This window comes from Drosophila ficusphila, unplaced genomic scaffold (genome assembly GCF_018152265.1).
Source record: "Drosophila ficusphila isolate 14025-0441.05 unplaced genomic scaffold, ASM1815226v1 contig_286, whole genome shotgun sequence".
Classification (NCBI taxonomy): Eukaryota; Metazoa; Arthropoda; class Insecta; order Diptera; family Drosophilidae; genus Drosophila; species Drosophila ficusphila.
The window spans coordinates 2,365,070-2,380,287 of NW_025064189.1; the positions used below are offsets into that span (position 1 = coordinate 2,365,070).

General features: G+C 39.3%; 4 protein-coding genes across 9 annotated transcripts; 2 read left to right on the forward strand and 2 right to left on the reverse strand.

Annotated features, from left to right (window-relative positions):
• Positions 1–447: 447 nt before the first annotated feature.
• On the reverse strand, positions 448–1,809 carry LOC108089285 (probable G-protein coupled receptor Mth-like 6). Its single transcript, XM_017187464.1, has 4 exons — positions 1,333–1,809; positions 1,123–1,273; positions 540–790; positions 448–468 (listed from the first exon to the last, which is right to left on the reverse strand). Exons 1-4 carry the CDS (start codon positions 1,807–1,809, stop codon positions 448–450), a joined length of 900 nt encoding a protein of 299 aa, XP_017042953.1.
• A 601-nt stretch (positions 1,810–2,410) lies between these two features.
• On the forward strand, positions 2,411–5,391 carry LOC108089286. The gene is made up of 2 exons (XM_017187465.2): positions 2,411–5,065; positions 5,126–5,391. Exons 1-2 carry the CDS (start codon positions 2,411–2,413, stop codon positions 5,285–5,287), a joined length of 2,817 nt encoding a protein of 938 aa, XP_017042954.1. The 3' UTR covers positions 5,288–5,391.
• LOC108089506 (WW domain-binding protein 2) lies at positions 5,320–8,461 on the reverse strand. 5 transcript variants are annotated; one of them, XM_017187821.2, is made up of 6 exons: positions 8,302–8,460; positions 7,847–8,146; positions 7,425–7,663; positions 6,857–7,270; positions 5,779–5,879; positions 5,320–5,719 (listed from the first exon to the last, which is right to left on the reverse strand). In XM_017187821.2, exons 1-6 carry the CDS (start codon positions 8,355–8,357, stop codon positions 5,675–5,677), a joined length of 1,155 nt encoding a protein of 384 aa, XP_017043310.1. In that variant the 5' UTR covers positions 8,358–8,460; the 3' UTR covers positions 5,320–5,674. The 5 variants fall into 5 exon arrangements, with proteins under 5 accessions (XP_017043310.1, XP_017043314.1, XP_017043312.1 ...); XM_017187823.2 differs by lacking the exon at positions 5,320–5,719 and adding an exon at positions 6,239–6,284 and having other exon boundaries at positions 5,809–5,879; positions 8,302–8,461; XM_017187824.2 differs by lacking the exons at positions 5,320–5,719; positions 5,779–5,879 and adding exons at positions 5,988–6,082; positions 6,239–6,284 and having other exon boundaries at positions 8,302–8,461.
• A 77-nt stretch (positions 8,462–8,538) lies between these two features.
• Positions 8,539–14,454, forward strand: LOC108089505 (ecto-NOX disulfide-thiol exchanger 2). Of its 2 annotated transcripts, XM_017187819.1 has the most exons (7): positions 8,539–8,603; positions 8,887–9,468; positions 9,530–10,255; positions 11,470–11,576; positions 12,797–12,916; positions 12,992–13,609; positions 13,770–14,454. In XM_017187819.1, the coding sequence occupies exons 1-7, from the start codon at positions 8,600–8,602 to the stop codon at positions 14,031–14,033; spliced, it is 2,421 nt and encodes an 806-aa protein (XP_017043308.1). In that variant the 5' UTR covers positions 8,539–8,599; the 3' UTR covers positions 14,034–14,454. The 2 variants fall into 2 exon arrangements, with proteins under 2 accessions (XP_017043308.1, XP_017043309.1); XM_017187820.1 differs by lacking the exons at positions 11,470–11,576; positions 12,992–13,609; positions 13,770–14,454 and having other exon boundaries at positions 12,797–12,879.
• The last annotated feature ends 764 nt before the right edge of the window (positions 14,455–15,218 follow it).

Genomic DNA, 15,218 nt, shown 5'->3' on the forward strand with positions numbered 1-15,218 from the left:
GATAAGTCGTAACGTGCTCCTTTTTAGGATAAACAGCACGAAAACGAGAATACCAAAGCTATTATGAAAATAGCTTACTACCAACAGGAAAATCCGACCAAGATCGCTTTTTTGCGTAAGGTATAAAATAACACTTAGTATATAGGATACGCCCATTAGAACAGAAAGCCGCACAAACTGCCAGTAACTTTAAACAAAATATGTATAAAAAATAAATTGGGTCTTCTTTCTTTTCAAGCTGTTCTTAAAATATTTCTACGTTCCTCTATTGAGGCCAAAATATGTAAATAAGTACCTTTTTCTTTCCGAGTTGAGCTGCGTTGTCTTTTCCTGGTTGTCTGTAAACTTTTTTTAATTCACTTCTCACCTTCATCATGTGCTTTGTCGTCAGAATGAACATGATCACATTAAATATGGTTAGGATCGCTATTGGTCCAATAACATATATTATTCCAGACCAGCCGACAGCTGAAAATTAAAGTAATTTATATTGATTTGGAATACCCTATATTTGAGAACAGAAGAAACCCACAATTTACCCAGCACTCAAACATGCCAACCCCGGGTCTCCACATTAGTTTGTCAGGATCGTCCTCCCAAATAGTATCTATAATAATGATGATTGCGGTCATAATTGCAGCCATTCCCCACGAAAAGGAGCAATACACCAAAAATCGATGTCGGCTTTTAGTTTTGATCTTATTCACCGATCGCAAGCCCTTCCACATATGAAAACTAATGACACATAGCCAAATGTGAAATGATATCTTGAAGAAGTAACCACTGTAGCCTGTAAGATAGTTTAATATCATTGTCATAACATAATATTGATTTATTATTATTATATTTATTTTGTTATTATTATTTTTTTTTCATTTACCTGTGACAGAGCAAATTTTAGTTGATGAAATTCTATAAATATCCATAAACGAGAGAATATTGCCCATTAGCCGGCAAAATAAGCTGCAAACCAAGCAATTTCCAAAAAGATTCCGAAGCTTTTTTACGTAGAGATACACCAAGATCGTAAGTATATAGCATATCTGTGACATAATGCCAACTAGAGAAACGAAAAAAATAGAGTTAAAGTGTGGCACATTTAGCTAAATAAACCTTAGTTACCTTCTTTAAACACGGGTGTCGTTTTTGGAACGCATTTATGTCGTACGACCCAAATGGACTTGGGAAAGTCTGAGGAAAACTTTGGATAGATGCAGTAATAGCGTTTATTTAAGCGTTTGTTATATGAGTTGCGGAAATGCAAGCTACCGTCCTAAAAAGCATGGTTTTTATTAAGACTTAATTGATCGAAACAAATGTCAAAATACTAACCTCGTAGAATGTGTACTCATTTTCACTGAGTTTGTCTACCACGTCGCAAATCTCAAACTGATCCCTTTGAATGACCAGGTCGATGGCCAGGTTCATTGGCTCAGTCGATCCGTCCTCGACGGTCATATTGAGATATGGAGTTAATCGCGAGAGATCTTCCTTCAAGCCATCGCCGCAGTTGCCGTTGGGTAAAATATTCTTCCGGGAACAGCAAAACCTGAGGCAGTACATCACCTTGCAAGCACAACCTCTAAGATGTTTCTTTACCGGTTTTGTGGATCCGTCAGACAGCTCCTTGAAGTCATATTCTCCAGTTAGGCTAGCGGGAATAAATTCATCATTGTACGGATAGGAACCATTTTGAATTTGAATGTGGGATATGTCAACAGTATCATAATAGTTGCAATTTGGAATAACAGCCTCTGCTTGTTGCAAAATTAAAAAAACTGGAACAATAACAATAAACTTCAGCTGCATTTTCAGGCAATAAACCAACAAATACTAAAACCGACCTAAGTTGGTTCACCGCCTTTTATAGGATTTCATTTTGGAGCAACTTAGGAAGTAAGCAAATCAAGTTACTAACTGGGGACTGAAATGGACTAACTCCCTTAGGGCCTTTAAATGCAATAAGCGATACTTGGGGAGCACCAAGATATCAGCTTCGGATATTCTCGAATCGCATATTGTGAGGCATTCTAGAAGTTGAGTAACTTTGTTTCAGCAGGAAAAAACCTTAAATAGCCTACAACCAGCACTAAAAAGCCCGAAAAAATGTCTTAATGATGTCCGATCTTAGATTTATATCCCTCAAAAAAATATATTTTTGTTTCGATTTTTGGGTCGATTTTTTCACATTTGTATGACAAATCCGAAAATGCAAAATGTTAATAAAAAGGCTTTCAAGCAAAACAATTTCTTTGACCAACTAATCCCAGTATGCTCTTAAATTAACATTTGTTATATTATCATTTTCTTATCACCTCTTTTACAAACAGCTTAGAATTAAAGAAACCACCCAAGAAATTTTATTTTATTATTTTCTTTACTTGAGTCAAACCCATTCAATTGCGATAATATGAGTACAGCAATTAACGATGACGTTATCGTGCCCGTTGCAGATATTGTAAAGGAATTACAAAGCTTGAAAGATGTTAAAACGGTGGACATAACCGATTTCCAGGTTAAGGGTTCATTGGCCAATATAGTTCCTTATTGCAAGTCCGTTTCGCACCTGAGGATCGAAATCAATCCGAATGAGAACATCAAACAGTACGAATCATTTGGCAGATTGTCCGAACTCAAGCAATTCTATATTATTGGACAGCATGAGCCGGGAACTTTGCAGCCCTTTTTTTTGCAGGCAGCTAAAAGCAACATTTCAATCCTAACGTTGGAAGATGCGGAGCTCAATCCGGATGAAGTGTCTTTAATGACCTCGATGAAGTCTTTGCAAGTACTGACGTGTGGTTTCAGCGATCCCCAGTCAGTCGGCCTTCTGGCAAAAATGGATAATCTTAAAGATGTGAGTATAACCACTCCGCTAAATTTCGATATTGCTATCCAAGTGGTAGCGATTTTAAAGGAAACCAAACAAGAAATGCGCATCGATTTGACCCACGAAGAGTCAGGACTTTGCCTTGATTGGAATCTCCAGCGCTTGATAATATATCTACCGCGTTACGATCCCATTGATTTGAGCTGGTTTGCTTCTCTATCGGAAATTCCAGAAATAAAATACTTCACCATTCAAGGGACCCACCAGAATGGCTCACTTCTTGAGCTTCTACGTGGTTTTGGTGGCAAGGAGCCCAAAAAATTGGAAGAGCTTGTGATTTACAATAAAAGTTGGTTGACCAGCGAAGAAACCGCTGCTCTGGCCTTTATAAAATCCTTGAAATCGGTGGAATGTGGATTTCTTAGCTCGGTTAATATGGAAAAAATCGCAAACCTTACGGATTTGCAGGAATTTTGCATTTCATCCAGGCCGAAAGAGGAATCTTTATGTAAACTTCTTATGGCTCTGTCCTCCATGGAAGAACAAACCCTGCAGTACTTTTACTCACCTGTGGGCACGTTGGGTTATGACGAAACCGAAGAGCTGGCTAACATAAAATCTTTAAAATACCTGAGTTGCAAATTTAGTCATGTGGAAGCCCTTGAGCAGTTGGAAAACATGCCAAACTTGGAATACGCCTTCTTTAGTGTAAGGCAAAAGGAATACAATGTCGTTCAGCAGGCAGGTCGCCTTCTAAAATTTCTAAAAAGTTGCCAAAAGAAGGCGCAGATCGAATTTCGGGGATGTGATGTAACATATTCTAAGAGCGAAGGACTTCTCGTTGTGGAGTTTAAAGAAAAGAAAGCCGGCGGCATTCTATGTTCTCAGCTAGGACTGTTGGGTAATATCAGGAGTCTTCAGATCATCGATAGGCCCAAAATCGGTAATTTAGAAAACCTGCTCAAAGGAGTACTTCATTACAATGAAGTGGAGAGCTTGGAAATAGATGAACTCCAAGAGGAGGAGATACCAATCGTGGCCCAAATGGATTCGCTTTCGAAACTAACAGTTGGCTTCTCCGATCAGAGGAACATAAATCTGCTGGCACGTTTGCCGCATCTCACATATCTTTGTGTCACCAAACATCCGTCGGGAGAATTGGAAGATCTGCTATGTGACTTGGCTTTGCGAATGCCGCCCGTTGAACTCGACACCCTCAGCATCCTGGGCAATTATTTAAGGTCTGAAGAGATAGTACAACTGGCCAAAATCAGTTCCCTGCGAAGCTTGAGATGCGGTCTCTTCGATCCCTACGATAATCGGGCTTTAACCGAGCTGGCCGAGATCTCAATGCTGGAGGAATTGGATATCGTTTCATATATTACGGGCTCTATGGTAAAGCTATTTAAGGCCCTAAGGCGAATGAAACAATTGCATCGCCTGGTGGTAAGGGGCTGCCCTTTGATATCCAAGGAAGTCGTAGCCATCAAAAAACTACGTTTCCTGAGGACTCTTCACTGCACTTTAGCCGATGCCACTGACATAGAAATTCTAAGTCGCGCCCCAAAGCTAGAAGAGCTTCTTATTTATTCAATTTATGTAATCACCTCTAATTTTTTGGCTCCATTAGCCAAAAAACAGCCACAAACGCTTAAAAAGCTGATCATTAAGTTCAGATCACTGGGAGAAGGCGAACTCAACACCTTGGCTTGGTTGAAGAGTCTGGAGCACCTGAACTGTATAGTTCACAGCGAGCTTAATTTGCACAATTTGGCTTTCCTTAATTTAAAGGAGTTAACCTTGGAATGCTGCAAAGAAATTAGTATTGAGAACTTTCTCAAAGAGTTGGTTGCTAGAAAAGAACACGTTCTCTGCTCCTTTGACCTGAGAAACCAGCTTTTAATTTTCAGATCAACTCAATTGCTTGTGCAAATAAATTCGCTAAGGAAATTGAAAATTGGGTTTAAAGATCAGGAAAGCTTCGATCTTCTAACTCAACTAACTGAACTGGAAGTACTGGAAATCAAAAAGAAGACTTACCATGTCAATCAAATTCTTAGCATCCTTACATGTTGCCGAAAACTACGTGAGATTATTTTCGTTGAAAGTGACATTCACATAAACACTGAGTTTATCGGTCAGTGTCTGGATGTTTTAAAGTCTGTTCGAAATCCCGAAGAACATAAGCCATTACAAATGTATTTGCACGAAATGTGTTGTGTATCCACAGATCAGGTAATTGCCAATACTACTATATATGTTTTTATAGAAATTGTATTCGAATTTTATTTTCAGAAATACAATGTCGATCAATCTTATTTGACCCTTAACTTGATAAAGCGTCCTTTATTCGATGAGTACAATGACGAAATCGTATATCCTCGCAGCGTCAATAGCAGTGAATCTGAAGAAGATTCCTCGGAAAGTTCTGAAGAAACTTCCTTTGAGAGTACCTAGGACAAAAATTCGACAAACAATCTTTCTAAGGATTGATTACTTTTATATAATACATTGTCATATATTTAATAATGAATAAAATATGTTTTTAATTCATGTGTAACAATCATTTGAATAATATAATATTCTCTTATATAAAAGACAATTTTTTTAAGCCAAACATTGAAACAGTTAGCGAATTCTAATTTTGTGACCAGAAATTAAAGCATTTAAAAAAAGCCCTTTAAAGAATGCGTTCAACAATAATACCAACTATAAAGAATACTTGGCGAAAACAATATTTAACTTTGCTTTATAAAATAGTTTGTGTTTGAATAACCTCAACGGAATGAGCTGTAATAATTTTCAATCGCATTATTGATAAGGGAATATAGTATGCAGTCGTTATTAGTGATTTTTTTTCGATGCATCCTCGTAACTGGGTGGCAAGTTCTAAAAGAAAAAGAGAAATGTGGTTATCACTTAGCACAACCCATTTGTATTATACCCACATTATAAGAAGGTGGTAAGTCACTGTTTCCTGATCCACTGGGTCCGCCTTGGTTGTAGGGTGTATTGTAAGCACTTGCTGCAGCTTCGGCTTCTTTGGAATCTGTTGAAATAACAAACAAAATAAAATCAGTAAATTGTTAATCAGCATATAATAATATATAAATTATATATATTATGTAAATTGACACCATTACATTTCATCTCTTACAATTTGTGTTTATGGTATTATAGCAGGAACCAGAACAACACACATTGGTCTTTGGATTGGATAGAAATAATGATGAGTGCTGCCAAATCTTGCTACTAAAGGTTCGCATTTTGTGGGTGGTAAAGAAAAAGTTAAAGAAGAAACCATTAAACAAGTCACTAAACCAAACAGGGTACACTAAACTACATAAAAACTCGGCTTTTGTTAGTATTTGCATTGGGCATTGGTATCATCGAAACAATAAATCTTACTTGTCGGGATGCCTAATTGTGGTACAGAAGATTGCTTTTTATTACACTGTAAAATAGGACAAAAGAAACAATTTTTTTAAGGATATGTATCTTGGTTTTTTTTTTTTTGGTGTTAGTAATAGATCGAGTTCTGGGAATTAGGATATTAAGTGTATTAAATCAGGGATGTAATAAAAACAAAAGCTTGTCAACCAAAATAAATCGATATAAAAATATTAGCTAGTTTATATAATGGTTGGTTAGTTAGTTAAGTTTTTCCACAATTTATATTTTTAAATTTTTCCAAGCACTAATTTAATTTAAGTATTTCAAACTACATAAACTGCGTGTCCATATTCGATTGTTGCCAATTGTTTGCTCTTGAATAGTTTTACATATGTCTTGAATATATTTAAAGTCTTGATTTGTTTGTAGAGCTATTTTTGTTTGATTAGTTTTCAGATCTTTCCACATTAGATTATTTCAAAATTTTCCTGCCCTTATTATTTTCTACTTTGTTAGCCGTATGCTTCGATTATTCTTCTGTAAGGTAAACCAATTTAGTAAAGTGCGTTTAGGAAAGGGAATGTGAAAGACATGATCGGAGTAAAAACTACTATGTGTATGGATTATACTTACTTCCTGGCGGCAAGCTGAAGCCCATGAAGCTGGCTCCGGATGCAGCGGCTCCTCCGGCTGCTCCTGCCGCCTGCTGTCCCGGAGGCGGCGGTCCACCAGGGTAACCATTTGGATATCCATTCGGTTGCTGAAGTCCCGGGGTGTTAAATCCACCGGGGACATTTCCATATCCACCGTACGGCTGTGGTCCATTGTACGTCTGAGCCGGGGTAGCATACGGAGGTCCTGGGGGACAGTTAGGTGCACAAGAGGCGTACGGCGGCGGCTGGACATAGCCACCGGCCCATCCTTGTGGTCCGTAGCCCGGCTGCTGTTGCTGCTGCTGTGGCGGCGGTGCTGAAAAACCATACCAATTTGGTTCATTCGACGACGGTCCCTGCGGTTGCTGAGGTGGTGGTTGGTGCGCCGGTGGTGCTAAGATGAGAAAGAGAGGAGTGCCCTCGTGGGTTAAACTAAGCGTGTGCGTTGCGGTGAAATTTCGTGGGTAAGCCAGCTTGCCAATTCGCGTTGCAGTGCCAGAACAAAAGCCGAGTGTTTGGGGGGCGTAATACCCGCATGCTTAACTTACCAATCCCCGGATATGGCGGCGGATTGTCGCTCATAAAGACCGTATTCGGCGCAGGGCCACTGAAGGCATCGTGCTGTGGCAACCAGCCGTAATAACCTGGAGGTGGCTGATAGGCCGGTGGCGGGGCTTCGTTCCAAGCTCCAGCCGGCTGGTAAGGCGGCGGATCATCACCGGCCAATCCACCGCGGTGGTAGTTGTTCATAGCCGTCTTGGCGGAACGCAGCAAAGCCTGACCGTATCTGAAAAAGAAAGACAACAATTAAAAAATTTATTTTGATGAGTTAAAATAAAAGGATATAAATGCATATAGCATGGAAATAATATATGTAGTTGGCTGACCAACTTTTAAATTAACAACTTAACAATTATGAATCTGAATACTAGATATCTGAAATGATAATTGAAAAAAGAAATTGGCTTACTCGATGGCGCCGCCGGCCTTAAAATGAAGCTTGAACTTGACCTCTCCCACGTAGTTTCCATTCGGCTGGGCTCGCACCTTTCCCTTGATGTAGTTGGCTCCGAAAACGGGCTGTTCGATTTCCACATCCGAAAGGGCTACAAATGGAGCACTGAAAGACTGCATTTGATCCGAGGCCTTCTTGCTATTAAAGATCATCCGGTGAGAGGTAAGATAGATCCTTCCCGCTTTTGAGCCTTTAAAAATTGGGTTGTCCTGGCCGGAAAACTCCATCGAAACGCTGTCGCTGTGAAGCAATATGCTGTGGATTTGGAATAGGGTGTTTATTATTATTATTATCTACAATAATCCCAATAAATCTGCGGGCTACACGTCGATGTTTACATATGAACATTCATGACGTCAGGGTGCCCCAAGATTTGGACTGGTAATTTGAAGTCTTTGACGACTACTTACTATTCTCCAGCATGGATCAGCACGCCATTGTTGGCGTGGGCCGTATTAACCGACATGTCGAGTGTTTTTTTCTACTTTATCCTCAGAAATTTGCAAGAATTTCACCCAACTACGTTTTGTTTTTCTCAAAAAACTGACGACAGCTGATGATTCATAGAGAAATATGTGGCAACGCCAAAATCGGAAAACTGTCCGCCATCGATATGTATCGAAGGGTGACCATTTCAATTAGCCCCTCATCTCTAAAAGGAATTATTTTTTTACACATTACCTGTCGTACAATTACTGGGGCGATAAAATGCGTAAGTAATAAGATAATGAGTTAAAAAAGCACTCAAAATGTGCAACAAAACAAAAGGAAGCAGAAAAAAGCACCGTAAAGATCAGGAATTGATGTATTTAGTATTTTATTTGGTTTTTGTCTGCGGGAGACTTACGCCATTTTGGAGCCCTGCCACCCCCAGAAAAAGATATGTGGTTATCGGAAAATGAGGTCCCAGCTGATTGGCTATTTTGTTTTGCTACCGGCTTTGTTTTGGGTGGTTTTCTGTGTGAAGAGGATTAACTTTCAAATTTATTTTGCAGTACCGCTCTTTGGGACCATGCCGAATGGCGTTAGTTTGCCAAATCACCCGAATTTCCTCAACCAACTGGCGGCTGCCATTTCCACGGCGGCGTCGACTACCTCGGTCGTGGGAAATCCCTCATCGCCGCCAAAACAAAACCAGAATAAGATGGCAAAAACCCAACAGCCGCCGCAGGGCAGTGCCCCTATGGATCTAGAAAATGAGAACGAACACTCGACGGATGTGAGCTCCACAACAGTACACAAGGAACCTAAATTACAGGCCCCATCCTCCTCAATTTCCCTGCCGGATTCGGCGCAGTTATATCTGAATGGCTTGATGCACACGCCACCGGGGTATCTGTATTTTCCAGCTGCCCAGGCGGCTGGCGCTTCTGCACCTGGAAGTACGCCAACTGTTGGAGGGACATCCGCTCCAGCGACTCCTGCAGGCAACACCGCCAACGCTCAGATGCTCATGGATCCCACGGCGATGATGGCAGCAGCCATGCAGCAAATGCAACAGATGCACTACGCAGCGGCTGCAGCAGCAGGGATGACCACGGAAGCGGGCACAGGACTAGAAGCTGCCCTCACTGCGGGTGAGAAACACCAGATTTGAAAATCCATTTAAAACCCCTTGTCATCATTCATTTGTTTTAGATGGTGTGGCACCTGCTGGCCTAAAGGAAGTGATCAAGACCAAAAATTGCATCCTGTTCCCGCCCAATCCGAATGCCCCACCACCTACGATTAGGGAGCGGCCGCCCGGCTGCCGGACTGTGTTCGTCGGTGGACTGCCGGAAAACATAACCGAGGAGGTGATCCGGGAGATCTTCGAGTCGTGCGGCGAGATCACCACGTTGCGCATGTCCAAGAAGAACTTCTGCCACATACGCTATCGCCAGGAGGGGGCCATAGATAGAGCCATCTACCTATCGGGCTATAGATTGCGTATCTCGGCGCTCAATGAACCTCCCAACTTTGGGCGCCTGCATGTGGACTATGCACAGGCACGGGATGATCAGTACGATTACGAATGCAGGCAGAGACAACATCAGAGAGAGCAGCGGCATCGGGAGCGCATGTCAATGGACAGGATGCGGTCGCAGTCGCCGCCGCCAATACCACACTATACGGATCACGAGGCCACGGCCGTGGCAGAGCATCTGCGCACCAACGAAACGTTTGTGAAGGCAATCCAGACGATAACCGCCTGGCTGGAGCGGGGAGACTGCACCAAGAGAAATGCCAATGTCTTTTACTCGATGATCCAGAGCACACATGCGCATGTACGAAGGCTTCACGCCGACAAACTGCAACTGGAGGAAGATCTAAAGAAGGCCAGGGATAGCTATCGCAACCAAATGGGCACCATGTCCACGCAATGTAAGTGTTCCGTCCAACAAGGCGGAAAATCAGCTTTCTTAGCTCTAGTCTAGACGGAAATTTAGGTGCCGCTCCCACTTTAAAATCCTATTTTTCTGTTTTCGTTGCGCCCGGGTTAGCCTTTTAGCGTCTGTATATCTGAACAATCTACCAGCGTACTACACACCCACACATACACACCTACACTCAAACACTCCATACCCACCCAACACAATCTTTAGCAAATCTAGTCATCGAATTATTAAATGCCAATACCCCACATAAGATCTTAACGTCTAAAATTTGCTCGCCAAAAGTCGGAGGAGCAAGCCCAAATAATCCATGCAGGATCAGGTAAAAGCCCAGCCAAAAAGGACGATGCCAAAGGTTTCGTACACAGAGCGAAATCGAAGAATGAGGTGATCATCGAGGCATAGAATCGATTTTTTTTTGCCATAATTAAAATCTTTTTAATTACTTAGAAACTATTTTAAAGTAATCATTGTAGTTGTAATTGTTTACGAGATTAAAAACAAAACATTTGATATTTATTTTATGGGAAGCAAAATACCTAGACAACATGAGTGAATTATTTTAGAAGATTTATTTTTAAGAATGTCTTGCTTCCCTGGATCAAATTATAATGTTAACTACGCCTTGGAATTTTAATCAGCTCCTCAATGAGTAATTTTCTTACCGCAATATTATCTGTAGCTAAGTTAATTACCGGTTTCGTATGCACCACGTTGATTGCCCCATTCACTGATTCGTTCCACTGTGCGGCAGATTCTCACTCACTTTCACTGTGTCTCGACACCACCACTAACGGCTTAAGTCTTATTTGGCCCAAAGGTTTGTAAGCCGCAAGGCAGAGAGCAAATTAAAGCAACCCATTGGTACAATAAAGGATTCAACTTCCTTTGTAGACCCAAACATCTCAGACTCGGACAAAAATAAAGATAGGTAATCACGCTGTTGTATTCTCTCTAGATTGTACCTAAATATCAACCTTAAATAACCGTAACTATTTTACATAAATAATTGCTATGCGAGGGTCTCTCCTGTAGTTTAATTCAATTTTTCATTTTTCACTCATTTTATTCGCAAATGAACAAGTCTAGTTTGACAAAGGTGAAGAGCAAAACTGAAATCCAAAAAAATCCAGAAAAAAAAAAAAAAAAAAATACCCTTTGTCCTCCCTTAATATTATTATATATTATTGCATTATTGTTCAGTCACTCAGATTGAAAAAGTGTTCAATGCCGCTAGTCACAAGAAGGTTTGGGACCATTTCACCAAAGCCCAAAGAAAAAACATCGATCAATGGAAGAAGTTAGCAACGGTACGTACTAAAATGTTCAAATAATCAAATACGAACAACTTCAAAGATGTTGCAAAATGTGTATAAAAACCAAATGTCATTTACTGTCCAATAATCTCGATTCATAGTTGTTGGTCTCTTCATTTAGGATGTTGTGTAACCATTGTTTTTGTTATTGCTATTGTTATTATTGTTGTGGTGTTTTTGTAGATGTTTAACCAATTTAGTAAAGCATTTTTGTGCCAGCAGTATCAGTATGCATGTCGCCCAATTACCATTCCTATATAATCATTACGTACGAATACATTGTTGACGCTCAAAACTGCTAATTGCTGTTTATTAATTATAAAATTCCCATATTTGTCCAGTGCATTAATATTTTATTTCGTTGTTTGTGTGAATCATTATCTAAATTAACATATCACTTGTGATGTCACTAAACCAAATAAAAAAAATAATATAGATTTAATTGCAAGCCTAAATACATTTTATTTATCGCCTATCATTGAACTTATGTAGAATTAGAAATAGAGTTAAGATTATCGGAAAGAAAAACTGTTTAAACATTTTTATGTTCACATTTTAATTTTCAAAAAGTAATTTAACAATTTCATATCGATTTTCAACAGTTTTTTTTTTTTCGTAATCTCTTTCATAAGTCTTTTTTTATCAGGTGTTTTCATATATTTATTAAGCTTTCGCTCTTGGTCTCTTATGCTTTTCTATCTTTTCATGGCTTTGGTATTTGAATTGTTTAAAGATGTTCTCAACTTTTAACTAAGCATTTGCATAACATTTCCGATAAGCTTTAAATACATCGAACTAAACGTAATCTTTAGAAGAGTGGCCACAAACTTCCATGTTTGTATTAAAAGAAATTCTGGAAGTTTGATGGTCACTTATACAAATTGATTGGTTGTGGTAAATAGCAAAAGGAAGAACTAAAACATTGCTGCTGAGAAACATAATTTGTGCAACAAAAAACAAATTAATTATTAATAGCAAAAAAAAGTTAATCGAAAGCAATTCTTAAACTTTTTGAAAATGTGGCGAGGTAAGTAAGCGGACCAGAATAGTGTCATAAGACAGGAAACAAAATTGATGCATTTTTTAAATACACAAATTTTATAGCTAGGTATAGTTTTATAGCCTTGTAAGCAATGAAAACGAAACAACAAGAGAGACTATTCCAACTGGTAGAAATGAAAATTTAATTAAAGTTCTTTTCGCATGCCATGCAGGAACTTCGAACTGTCCAGATCACCGACGATGATGAAATGGAAATCTCTGACGACGAGCGTGACTACGAAAGGCGTGGACCAGGCGCCAAGCGTATTCGTTACGACAGTGAGGGGTTAAAGGTAATAATTTCTTATATTGTATATCTTTAAGAAAATCCTTTCTTTACTGATTAAAACTATCTCCTTTTTTTACAGGACGAGAACGATTCTTTGCGCTGTCAACTGGAGGCCATTCGTCATGAGATGACTTTGGAGCGCAGCGACTACGTCCAGCGTGAGAAGCAAATCAAAGTGCTGCAAGAAACTATTCGCAACATGCAAACTCAGCTGCTGCAGACAAAGATGCGCGAACAGAAGGACACTAAGATCATAGAGCAGCTCGAGCGGAATCTTAAAGATGCCGGCGTTAAGCAACTGCTGCTCAAGACCAAAATTAAAGAAACAGTGGATAAATTAAAGGACAAAGAAGCGAATGGAACCGGCAACTCAAATGCTTCCAGCGCCTCAAATCTCGATTACAGCAGTGGAGATTCGCGCAGTCCGGAGGCGACCGATACTATCCGGCAACAACCGCAGCCGGAACCGGAAATTATTGATATCGATAAAGTGGACGATGATGTGCGCATCATAGAGCACCAAAGCGGTGTGGTAGAAATTCACGAGATCGAGGACGATGATAAGCAGGAGCCTACAGAAAATACTGCGGAAAGCAATAAAAAGGAGTCAATTATAGAAGATAGTTCAAAGTCAAATATTGAAGAGACTTTAAATAAAGCCAGCGAAGAGAATACTCATACCACGCCAAGGGAAGAGGTTAGTGATATGTAGTTTTGATATGTAGTTTTTACCTCTATATCACCAATTAAGAAATTTGTTTACATTTAGCTTCTTATTTTTCAAAATTTTTACCATAAGCAGTTCCTTTTAAAAAATTTAACCTATTTTTCAATGGGAATAACTAAATTTTTTTTAGGCCACCTTTAAGTCCCTGGCTCTTTCGGAGGCCAAGATAATTGCTTTAACCTCCGCTTACCTGGTGCTGCATCCCCATGGCGTGGACATCGCCAACATAGCCAGCTACTTAAGCGGAATTCTGTGCAACAACTCCGTAACCAGTAACCATGATGATCTTGCCAATATACTCGGAAAGTACACAAATCTCTTCAAGTCAGATCAGGTCAAGTGGAGCTTCTGTGGCTTCAACGAACCTGCAGAATCTCAGCCGGAGTCGCAGTGAGGAGAAGAATGTGGAGTGAAGACTCGAATAAGATGACAATTGAATGCTTTAATTATGTTACAACTATATCATAATGCGTAGAGAGTAAGCGGAGAGAAAAGTGACATGTTAACCAAAGGAAAGACGCCAGTTTTTCGATGCAATCACAACTTAATGAGACCAGTTCCAGTTTTAAGGGCAAGTACTCTTAGTTAACTCTATCGGAAGAAAGACACCACAAACTAACTACCGTTTCAATTATTTAACAACTCAACCTACAAAATATATATACACCTAAGCTAATTGAATTCAATATATACAAAAGATATATACATCAATATTTTAAATAAGCTGAGAGGCCGAGAGCCTTGCTAATAAGACGCAAGTGTTGCTTATATATGGAAGCGAAAGAATGGAACCAAATAAATTTTATGCTAAACAATATGGTTTTTTTTTTATTCCAAAGGTAATACAAGGTAACATTTTTTTAAAGCTTAAACATTTAATTACAATTCGTCACCGTTTTCATATTTTTGGTACAATGCCCGGAATTAAATTTCAATGCACTTCCGTTTATAATTTCAGAGTTCCTGATTTTAAAGATTGTATGTTAATTTAATTCGAAAATGTAATTTAAATTCAAGAACAAAATTAAGTTTTAAGAAGTTGTTTTAGTTTCGGATCGATTTTAATTAGATTTTAGTTAGATGAAACTTAGTAGATTATTTTTGTAATATTTTGTTGCTTAAATATTTTTAATTATTATATAAACTCGAAATTGAAGGCTTTTTTTATATTTTATATTCTTACATATGAATGTATATCCATTTCCATTATCCATTATTACCCATTTCTCATGGATTTCATGAAATCTGCTTTTATCCTGCACTTTTCTTCAAAATATGATGAAATCTGTTATATCCTGCCGCTAACTCCAAAATATTACGTGAAAAGCTTACGTTGCTTGCGTAAGCCATTGTAAAGTGCGCGCAAAGGAGCTGCGCGTCCTCTGCCAAGGACAGCATCCTTCCCCGTATCCTTCAGCGCCAGCTCTTCCTCCTACACCGTTGCACTATGACGTGATGAAATTTTACACTTTGGTTCTGAATTTCCCTAAAATTCGTGACGTCAAGTCAGCGATTATTGTATTTAAAACGCGTTTGGAAAATAACCACAAGCCGTAACCGCAACAACAAAAACACGGAG